Source organism: Hyposmocoma kahamanoa, unplaced genomic scaffold (assembly GCF_003589595.1).
Source record: "Hyposmocoma kahamanoa isolate Upper Pololo Valley unplaced genomic scaffold, ASM358959v1 94, whole genome shotgun sequence".
Taxonomy (NCBI): domain Eukaryota; kingdom Metazoa; phylum Arthropoda; class Insecta; order Lepidoptera; family Cosmopterigidae; genus Hyposmocoma; species Hyposmocoma kahamanoa.
This window is the reverse complement of record NW_020654878.1, coordinates 7,984,957-7,997,282: the sequence shown is the minus strand read 5'-3', so window position 1 is coordinate 7,997,282 and position 12,326 is coordinate 7,984,957. Positions and strand designations below refer to the sequence as shown.

General features: G+C 34.9%; 1 protein-coding gene across 1 annotated transcript; it reads right to left on the bottom strand.

Annotated features, from left to right (window-relative positions):
- Positions 1-4,611: 4,611 nt before the first annotated feature.
- Positions 4,612-8,635, bottom strand: LOC113237986 ((11Z)-hexadec-11-enoyl-CoA conjugase-like; the record flags this gene model as incomplete). Its single annotated transcript, XM_026474703.1, has 6 exons — positions 4,612-5,487; positions 6,407-6,602; positions 7,591-7,776; positions 7,863-8,068; positions 8,285-8,415; positions 8,500-8,635. Coding segments are annotated over 6 exons (1,092 nt in total), but the record flags the coding sequence as incomplete, so codon positions are not given.
- Positions 8,636-12,326: the final 3,691 nt, after the last annotated feature.

Sequence of the window (12,326 nt, the reverse complement as noted above, 5' to 3'; positions counted from 1 at the left end):
CAACGTGTGCAGACGCAGCTTCTGCATGAGCACGGTAAATCACAGGTAGAGATTTCTAAAACTGCAAAATGTTCGCGCCGAATTGTGCAATATGCTATTGAGCGATTCGCCGCTACTGGATCTTATAGGAACAGATATAGAACAGGGCGCAATCGCACCACCACAGGTCGTGAGGACCGAAAGTTAATGAGAGTTGATGAGATTAACTTCTCAGTCGAAATTAAGAAATCAATTTCTGCTCGCACTACTCGAAGAAGGCTTCAGGAAGTTGGCCTGAAAGGCTGTAAATAAAGAAACATGTAACGGAAAAGAAGAAGAAAAAGAAATAAGTTTCACCGAAGAAGATTGGTCAAATATCGTGTGGTTAGACGAGTCAAACTTTGAGAATTTGTATTAGACAATTTCACGTTCCAAAGATATCAAACAATATGATTTTAAAATAAAATTCAACGACGAAAATATTTAACATTTCCGAAGTCTCTATTTTTTATTAATTTTTAGATTTTTGGTACACCTGGTGTGACTTTTGTGCGCCGCCGGATAGGCGAAGAATATAGTCCAGGCTGTAGTACCAACCGCAAAACACGGCGGAGGCAGCATAATGGTCTGGGGCTGCATGACTAATTCAGGAGTTGGCGAAATGTTCGTGTGCGAGGGCCGCATGAACTCTTCAAAATACGTTAATGTCCTGGAATCTGTTAAATTGAAATGCGTTAAATTCCAGCAGGATAACACGCCATGTTATAAATCTGCCTACACTACAACATGGTTTCGAGAAAAGAACATTGTTGAAAAGAACAGTGGCTTGCCCAGTCTCCGGACCTAAACCCCATAGAACATTTGTGGGGTTTATTAAAGCGCAACGTCAGGCGTCACTAAATAAACACAAAGGAAGAACTAAAACGCCTTCTGCGCCAAGAATGGAACGCTATATGTCCTGAAGACTGCAAAAATCTTGTCCGCTCTCTACTAAAAAGAATTTCTACCGTAATTAAGACAAAGGGTGGACCTACACAATATTGATTTTTATTTAATAAATAGTAATATTAACATGTATAAATTATTTCATTTTCATATTCCCCAAAAAACTGTAAGTTATCGTGGGTGCTCTATATTTTTGGCCAAGGCTAATACTATTTCGCAATGGTCCTTAATAAAGAATGGCAGATCATTAATATAAATGAGAAATAGGCGTTTACAGTGTACCTGCATTTGAGAGACCTGTTCAGTGGAAGGGCGAGGCATTGGAATAAACGTACACGTTGGTTCACTTATCGTATTTAAATCCGTTAAGGCATTTTCGGTAAAGCGTTTGAACATTGGAGCGTTTTAGCATTTCGGCGAGCAGATGCTGCAGATGATGACAAGTGGTGATTTATTCAGTGTGTCAAGATTTGCCAGTGAAAGAGGTTGTGGTTATAAATATGAAATGGGAATATATTGACGTATATTTAGAAGAAAACGCTTTTTTAGACATGACTTGTTTGATGAAAGAACTGACTGCATGATATGTATTTTGTCATTGAATGATGATTTACCCATGACCCTGTTTGCACTTCTCTTATTATCATTTCGAACGAAATTACGATACTATACTATTCCAGAAGAATCACATTCGCAATGTAAACATGACAGTAAATGGTTATTATTAGCATTATTATTTAGTTTTGACGACTGTGGTGGCCCTACGGTTTGCGCTGTGGACACTGGACGAGGAGGTCCCGGGTTTGATACACGGTAGGACCAGTTTGGGAAGTGAACTTTTCTAAACTGGTTCTACTTGAAGTGTTCTGGCAAGTGCCCTAAAGGGAATTCTGTGACCCTGGTGCTCTTAGTACAGATATACCCTGTACATATAGTGCAGGGCATTTTCGTTACAAACTAACATTAAAAAGAGCAGTTGTTATCACAAAAGTCTGCAGGACATAGTAGAGGTTGCTATTCTGTTTTCAAACAAAATAAAACAATCTGCGTATTGTCCCTGCGAAGATCTTTTTTGATTTGATTACATTCGTTATATTATTTATCTACACATATATCATAAACTCTCTATAATGTTTTCAAAAACCGCAAATTACAACCAGCTTAAAGGTAAACTGTTTTGTTAGAACAAATTTCTTATCCGTCAAAATGTTATTATTGCTTCAAAATAACATCGAATTCGATGTTATTAATATTGTAAGTCAATGTTATTAATACATTAAAATTTCGAAAATATTTGAAAAACAAAACAATTTGATTGGACCTCAATTCTAATATCAGTCGAGATGAAATTTTATTCCAAATGAAATGTCAATAGCAAACTACATATTTGACGATTTTACACGTTATTTGATATCGAACGATATGATAATAGGGGCCGATTCTAGTTTGTCTATGAATTAAAAATAAAAACTACGGTTGTGTGACATGCGTGAGAAAAGTTTTTATTTGCCGCAATTTCGTCAGTCGTAACATGCGGTTCCTGAACACATTACAGAGAGCTTATAATATGTGTGTAGATAAACAGTTTATATAAATCAGTGTACATAATTAGGCATTAATACACTCGTAGACGTTTTTTAATGCCTTTCATTACATAACAGTCACATAAACTACTATTTTCTGAAGCAAAATGTCGAATGTCATTAAAAAATAATAATAACAGCTGAAGTAGGTTAATATAGAGATCTGTAAAAGATTCGTTTTTGAAAGTTCTTAAAACGAAATTCTTGACCACTCTACTCTAAAGCTATAGGTACATACCGTTTTGATAACTTCCTTACCTATTTGTGCACGCCACTGCAATTTGGAACGTGCAATTGTACTTACCCAAAGATACGACTGTACTATACTAAATTAAACTTCAACATTCAATTTTCAACATTCAACTTCAAAATTCATAAAACATTAAAACCATGATTTACCGTAGACAAAATTAGTTAAATCTATGGTAGCTTACGTTGCATTTTCGAATGATGTCGGAGACGCAGAGAGGGGAGGGCGCTGAACTGAAACCGGCGACGGCGGCGGCTGCCGGCCGCCGAGCTATGAGAGACAGCGTCAGAATGTCTTCAGAGCTCGTTTACGCTCGGCTTGGCCGCGTTTTTTGAAAAGTGCAAAATTTTATTGTAAATCAAAGATTATTGGTTCCCAATCACAATAAACCTATATACTAAATATATGCATTAAACGTACTTAAATAGTTGTGAAAGTGAAAGTTCCCGCTTTAGGGAGTTACCTTCGGATTAAACTACCTTCGGGCTGGAAAACTACCTTCGGATTGGAAAGCTACCTTTGCTGAGCTTCCTTCGGGTTCATACACCTGGAGCTTGACTACGTCCGCGCTAGGACGAAGCATTTCCGCTGAACGACTACCAATTGCTGCTCGTCCTGTGGCCCTTCTTTTGCGCCGGCAAACATACAGGGGAGTACCATCCTCGGAAGCGGAAAACCTAAAGTCTTAGGGCACGTCGTTACCACGACCCGTAGTGAATTTATGTACAGTTTTTTTTTAATGAAATTGTAAATTATTATTTTTTTATAATTATTTCAATTTTCGGATTTCTTTGGTTTGATTTTCTACTCTCATAGGAAAAATAAAACTAGGGAATCGAATTCGGTACAACGGTAATTTACTTCAGTACTTAAATTATAAAAATTATCACCTGAAAATTGTCCAATTGCCCTAATTTCATGAAACTCATGTCTCGATCGAAACTAAAGTGAGAAACATTTTGGTTCCTTTTTAGTTCTGTGCTTGTACAAACTCGTTTTATTTAACGTGTCACGAATCCGCATCACGAAAGCACTCAAGTGGTAGTAAAACTCCCTGATCTGGACTTCGAAAGAATTAAATGTTGATTTAAATATCCCGGACCCTTTTTGTGTCGGAAGTAACGTGACACCCTGAAGTAAGCAGCGATGTGCAAACCCCTAAGTACTTATCATATATTTTTAGGTTATTGATCTTGCAGTTGGAGCTACGGTTAAAAATTAGTATTTGAGTTTAATGTAGTATTATTACTTTATAAGTAACAAGAAGTTATGCTGCAAAATATTTGTAGTCGTTAACAAAGTCGCTTACTCACTTAGCGCCACCAGGCTTTATTTAGGTAACGAAATAATCAAGATCCCGAAATATCGATTTACATGTATATTCAAATGAAAATTCATGATTATTGACTATACCTAATACATTACCATTTGTTCATGTAAGGTCAATGGAATAATAAAAAGATTTATTCAAATATTCTACTTCTTCAATAAAATAAAATAAGTGTAAATAAATGTGTCAAGACCTATTATTGGATCACGTACAGCGTAAATTTACATAAAATTAGGTATAAATGAAATACAAGGAATAATCTTTTCATTTTGTTTTTTATTAAAAAATCTTAGATCAGTTCTTAGTCGTTTTGAAGTAATATCACGGAGTAAATAATATACTTGTATTTATATCTTTTAAAATAAATTATAAAACTTATAATATAGTATACAACAGTGAATAGCCTACTTTAGAAAGAAGAAAGAAAACTGTTTATTACACAAGCACAGACACGCATATAGACAAAAAAAAAAAAAAAATACAAATAAATACAAATAATTTATTTCACAATTAAATAGTGCGGGTACATTACATTTAAAATGAATTGACTTAATCAAGGAACACAACTTAATTGTAGCGTAAATCGCAAGCAGAGAGAATTGCGTAATGATTCCTGCACTAGGCTAGGCCTGTCTCGCAGGTAATCAAAAGACAAAACAACAGTGGAACAATAATTATAATAACAACAATAACAACAATTCAAAATTAATCTTATAGGCCCTTGGAGAGGCAGGAATCTAAATAAATAATGATATAATAATAACAATAAAAAAAATTAAATTAAAAGAATTGATACTGATTACTGGATTAAAACAATTAATAATGCAGTACTTAATTCACCGTCAAGCGTGTCGCGACTGGTGCAATCGGGACTTGATCAGCTTTAGCCACAAACGGTTATTTTTAAACAGTTTCGTGGCGATGATTTTCGGCAAGCCCGGGTTTTACTTTAGTAATACGATTTTAAACGTAGATTGAAAGATTTTACCATCTACGTTACAATATATTATTTAGTAACTATAAATTAGTGTACAGAACTAGGTGTTCTATTATCATATAATGTTTTGAATACTTATACATGTTACGAGTCTTTACAATGTGCCCCCGTTGAGCCACGTTGTGCAGTTCGTCGAGCCAGCAGTTACGTCAATTTAATTTCGCATTTAGCCGATCACAGTACTCCTGCTTTTCAAGCTGTTATTCTCTAAATTGAAAACGTCTTTTTCGTGGTAAAGTGGGAGACCTTCTTGTTTCAATACACCAGAAGGAGGTTCATAAGTAACATTGTAGAAGGGATTCAAAGGGTGAAGGGGTCCTATCACTTGTACAGCCGCCTTTGCTTCATCGTTACCAAATTTGTAGTGAGTACCATCTCCAGCTCGTGAGATTCTGCTGTTAACCTATGAGTAGAAAACATTAACGATTTCATTTTCTATAATATAATCGGTTGTTTTATTCCGTTTTGACAAATGTATATGTTAACGGTAATATGTATAATTCAGTCATTATGTCGAATACTTAGTCATTCTATACAATACATCTCTATTGTTACTTTGTAACTGTTATACAAATTATTTAGACATTGTATATAAAGCTAGGTACTGTATAAAATGCTTTAGCAGGTATATGAAAAAGTTGCACGAGCCCAATGAGCGAAACGAGCGTGTCTCGGCCGCGGCTAGCGAGTGTCAGAACCGAATTTGTAAGTGTTTCCGAGCTGGATCGAAAACACAAAACGAAAAATTAAATATTAAGTAAATTAAGTAAATCAATTCAGCACTTTAAACAAAGAAAGGGTTTTCTAGGTGGTTGGTTCCAATAAAGATGAGTTTAAATTTCTGTAGTCAAATAATGATTGGATTTACTTTCAGATATCAGACAATTACATAATTCATAAGTATAATAGTTTTGCTAAATGCATTCAACATGTTAAGTTTGATTTATGTAGTTTGCATGTATAGTGGGCGGCGGATAACCGATGGATGCACGTCGCGTCCAACCGCTAGTCAGGAAATCTTTGGGAGATTCCTATGTTCAGCAGTGGAAGTCTTACGGTTGATATGATGATGATGATGTTATTTAGTGTATCAATATTTTCGTTGCTACTATAATATAATTTTATATAATACATAGAATACCGAGGTATTGTATAGAGTACCGGATTATACATTGCCGATAACATATGAAATCTTGTTTCAACCTAAATGTATATCCCGGACAATTAATAGCAAAGTGTTAACAAACCGAGATTATTTAGAAGACACTAAAAGATAAGAAAATTACCTCCGGGTGGTTTAAACCGTCAAAATAATGTCTTACCAGTTCCGGAGAAGCGACTTTCAAATCGGATGCCCATCCAATAGTTTCGAAGAATTTTATAATTTTTGCAGAGTAATTGAATAGTTCCGAGAGTTCAGCGCATTTGTAGTCCCAGGGGAATGCATGGTGGTAATTGTGCCAGCCCTCGCCCAGGCTGATGAATGACACGAACCAGGATTCCACTGGTTGAAGATTCCTGGAAATATATTAGCGGTTTTTTAATTTACTCTATAATATGAATAAAACTGACCACTAACACAATTAGAAACAAACATATTTATTATAAAATTAATTAGTCAGGTTAATAAGTATTTTTTTAGATTAGACGCATACAAACGCTAGTTATTGTATGTACATAATCTCAATATAAATACATAAATTTCATTTCTTATTTTTTTGATTTAATAAAATTTAATTTTTTTTAGATACAAATAATAATATTATAAATACAATTATAAATACAAATGTCAATCCGCAACGTAAGCTTCGTCAGTTAGACACAAATATAAATCAGTAACAGGCTTTGTCACATAAAATCAATAATGCAATTCGCCAGACTTAGTTATCTTTATCTAACTATAACATTACCGCTTTTAAAATTTGGTTGCTATCTTGTTAGTATCTATCTTGTAACATCAAAATTAAATGTTGATATAAACGTATGCGCACACAAATGCAAGCACGCTCACGTGCGCGTATACACGCACATACCCATATACACGGACAGGCACACGTACGCACACACCGACACACACAAACACACACGCACACTCCCACACACGTCATAAAAATATAAATGTAGGTAATCTCTATTTAAATTAAACAATACGCCAAATGGTTGTCTGAAATGGTGAGAAGCGTCTTTTTCAAAGGGTCCTAATCGAATACCAGCGTCGTGGTCAACTGCGGCATTTATACTGAGCCAGTGCCTTTTCAGTGCCATGATTTTCCAAAATGTTTATTTTACTTTAATTCTATGTAAAATTGTACGTTCCTTCTGCTATTATTTTTAAGTGGTTTAATACAGTAAATATAGTGTTAGTTTTAGTTGATCCTAGTAAATAAGTTGTCATGGAAGTGAATAAAGTTTTTATCTATCTATCTAACCTTCAAACTCTCCCTTCCCAAACTAACACATTAAGTGGTAGGAGCTATGATAATCACCAAGGTAATTTTGTACTAACTTATCGTAAGGTCTTGTGCCCCAGAGATGCGCAGCGCTGTTGACGAGCCATGTACCATTGAGCTCGAAGATGTAGCGGAAAACGTAGACGAAGAGGATAGAGTTTAGCCAAGATTCACCAAAGAAATAAACGGGCACCCACGCAGGTATTAGGATAGCGAAAATTAAGTACAAATAGTAATAGTATCTGAAATATAACAAAGGAATTGTTTATCGACTACATCAATAAAAGTAATACAATATAATCTTTACAATAAATTCTAATGAAATTACTTTTTCTGAAACATAACCATCCAGTCAGCTTGTAAGTCAGTCATATCGATTCTTCTCCCAAGCTCAATGACGTAGGGATGTTTTTTCGACATGAGCCAGCCGATATGGCAGAAGAAAAATCCACGCTTAGAGTTGTGAGGATCACCGTCGGTGTCGGAGTAGCGGTGGTGGAGGCGGTGATCACGACACCAGATGAACATTGAGTTCTGAGAAAGAAAATGCATTACGAAAACTAGAAGTAGAAAGAGATATACATATTTCTATGAACTAATACATAGTTATGTGTTCCAGTGAAGGTACATATGAAGACTCAGCGGTGCCCAAGAGTTCTCCCTACTATGCTAATACTGCCTTGTTTTATAGAAAGAAAGGTGCATTACAAATACTTATAGTAAAGTGTTGTGGTAATTTGTAGTAGTTACCTGTCCTGCCATGGTTTGCATAATTAATAGAATAGCTCTTAAAGCCGGCTTTGCTTTAAAAGTTTTATGCGTATATAATCGATGAGCACCTATTGTAACGCCCTCTGTAGCTAACAATAGTACGATTACGACTGGAAAATAGAAGTAATACATGTTCGTTAGAAAGTTTATTGTAAAATTACAGAAATCATCAAAGAAATTTAGGTTTTACTTACACCATATAAATGTTTTGAACGTTATTCCTCCAGTAAGAGCAATGGCCAGGCCCCATAAGCCGAGTATATGTAAAATTAAGAATCCAATGGCGTTTATCCATACTATTTCATGTTTGTACGAATAATCTGTTCCAATACATTTTGCGTTTATGATTGTATCAAGGTTATTGGTCACGTGATGTTCTCTTTTGGTAATATTATTCGAATCCCATTCGGTTTCAGATGATAAAAATTTCTCTGGTGACACAGTCATTTTTGGTTTTCGATTTTTTGTAATTGATCTAACCCCTGACGCTCACTGCTGCCTTAGCAATATTTTCTGTATATATAAGGGTAATTGGTTCTATTGTTCACATAGTTGCAAAATAAGAACTTGAACTTAGTTTTGTATGTAAAATTCTATTGGTAACGTATTGAGATTCGTGCATATACAGTATAGTATATTTATATTTATATTACACACTTATAAACTTTTAACTGCCTCTGTGGCCGAACGGTTACCATGCCGGACTGCCACGCAGAAGTCCCAGGTTCGATTCCCGGGCAGGGAGAAATATTTGTATGACCTACATTTATTTCTCTCGTGAGTTTGGGTATAATCAGTGGTTGTATATGTGTGTGTCCATGGCACCCGCAGGACAGGGTTTCCCTAGTACTATGTTGAGTATGTGCGTTATTATTATATTAGTATATTTATACATGTATGTATTCTTCTTTATTTATTATTTAGTCACAATAACAGTACTCTAACCATGTACGATAGGTACTTAACTCTAATACTATAACCATTGGTCGGAATAGATAGACTATATTTACCAAAACTTTGAGGAACAGAGACGGAAAATTGGAGACTTCCGTAAGACAACATTTATTTGTTCCGGACTTTTTCGGGATTCGGGACATCCCTCAAGTATACAGTAAAAAATTAAAGTAGGGTATGTATAGGCATAGGGTAGGTAGACTATATTTATCTAAACTTTGCGACGAGTTGTTTGACTTTGAGACCACTTTTCGGAGTATTTAAGAAAATTTCGATAAAATGAATTCTTAGTTACTACTTGCAATCAGAATTGTTAAGTATTTATTTCAAACATACCGTTGACTTATGGACATTCCTCCGGGATCCTAAAACTATCGCATCGACTCTTTGTGTACCTACTTCTATGTATATGTTTTAACTTTCTGAATCGATTTTCATGTCATATTATAAAAAAGACCATTGTGGTAAGATTATTTCGCTCTAGACTCGGTCATATATCTATCTATTATGGGAGCGGGACTGCGATATTGCGCTCTCTCTCTCTCTCTCTCTCTCACTTACCGATAAGGTACGAGCAGGTACTGACCTTTTGTTAAATAAACAATTTTATAAACAATAGGCCTCTGACTAACAACCATAAAAGTTACTAAAGCAGGTAACGACTTTCTTGGTTTCTACAGTACAAAGAAAGACAGTTATATCGCGCTAGGAAAAGGAAATGTAAGGAAGCCGTATCCTTCACTTCCCAGCTCGACATCGTTTACTATATCGCTTTAGTAAACGATATTTCTGTACGACACAACGAAATAAGCCAAACTATCTTACATATATGAATAATAGAGCGAAGCCAAATTATCTTAGTGTAAGCAGCAAAGCACCCACTCTAGTCTTCTTGGTCTTGGAGTACGCAAGTGTTTTACTTTGTGGATCCTTTGTTTTGAACCTGACTTTTAATAATGGACTACATTCTGCTTCTCCTGACGTATTTGGCTTGAACTCGCGGATACTGTTTTCCCCCTGTATAGAAAACTGGCAAGATTTAATATTGAAAGTATATAAAAAGAGTTTATTGCTAATATTTGCTTATTTTATTCACGTGACATTTTTTACATGCCACTTGTTTATCATACGACAGAAAAAAGTCTCAGAACTTATTTGCAATAACTTTATTTAGGTCACATTATTTAAACTATTTTAAACTGTATTTATTTTGCTTTTGTTGTTTTTATCAACTTTAAGTGTATTTGTATGGAATTAATTTGCCTATTTATAATGTCCAAACTCATTTGTTTTCTTAGAAAAAGAAATGCAGTTTTCAAAAAAATATTACACGCGATAACTAAGGTGTTTACAAAGATTTGATGCAACCGACAGACTTAGGATCAATAATACGTTTGGAATACACATCTTAATAATTCTAATTACATGTATTGAGTCAAACTATTTTTTTATTCATAAATAATCCGAAAATTTGGTGATTGCGAAGTTTAGATAAACAAAGTCTACCTACTTATCCCAAATAACGTTAATTTTTAATGTACTTAAGTAATGTTCCGAATACCAAAAAAGTCGGGAACAAATAAATGTTATTGGAAGTCGACAATTTCCGTATCTGTAACTCGAAGTTTAGGTATAGTCTACCTATTCCGACCATTGACTATTGACAACAAGCTATTGAGCACAACATTGAAATGAAATAGATTGAATGAAATATCCTATTTAGAAATAAAAATGAACTTTTATGAAATTTTAAAAAAGACAACTTCGAGAAAATCATAAATAAAAAATCTACAAAAGATAAGAAAAATTAATGCACATTGAAACATACTGTGAGACCTCAAAAATGCCATAAATGATTTTAAAGATTAGTGGAATATACTTACCTCAGTGCTAACCTTATTATAATTTCTGCACATACGAACAACGGTTAATTGTACAACACGTTGTATGTTGTTACTGGCAAATGAAAAAGTTTTTGCGTGCGGTAGTTCCTAATCATGAACCGAACCTGATCTAACAATTCACTAGTATCCTACACTGAGTTAACTAATTTATACCATAATACGGCAAAGCTGTACGAAGAGCATCTACTCTCTAAGGTGTCAATTTTAAAATACCTTAACCTATCTTCATATGATGAAAGCCCGTAGGCTATAATCATATGAAGATTGGGTCTTGAGACATTTAAGTACTAAAATGGGTTTAATACGTATATCAGACTCATTTTAGTACTTATATGTCTTTTGAATCGCTTCTGTAAAGATGCGATCCTATTTTTATGTTGATCGTAATATGGAGACCAAATCACTGAACAGTAGATACTTCAACACACTTCGTATCAATGCATTAAATAAAACAACAATGCTGCTTGGATTTCTGAATGGCTGCACCTCATTTGAAAACCCATAGTTTTATTACACTTTTTTAAATTAAATAGTATAAACTTTGACACTGGTCATAATGCTGTGTAAAAGAGAGATTGGACTCAATCCACACTTCCGCATTTTTTATTACTGTCTCGCGTTTTAATTCCACGTTATTTATACTAGAAGAGCAAAGAATCGCTCCATCGGAATACTCTCCGACAGTATGTCAGTATTTCAAGCACTGAGCACTTATGACATTAACACAGAGCTTATTTATGAATGCGATCAAGCACTCATGGAGGTATGTGTACACAAACATGTTACTGTACAGTGGATTAAAGGACATAATATGTTTCTTCTATAATAATGTCATAATAATAAAGATAATAAATAAATAATGTACAAAATCTTCTCATAATAAACACGAACAACCCTTACGGTTTATAGACAGCAACGCTCAGCGCCATCCAGAAAATTAATCAAACTTAAAAAGCAAGAGCTTCGCACTCTAATTGCCGCCGTAACGATTCATGGTCAACGCAATAACCACCTTTTCAATTTAATTATCACAAACAGCCCTCTATGCACCTGTGTGGCCAACTACGGGACAAAGTACCTTGGAGTGCCGAGGTCGCTCCCCGAAGTCTTCAGCATACTGGGGAGGAGGTTGCTGAGATTCCTGAAGAAGCTTGGGTGGCTCG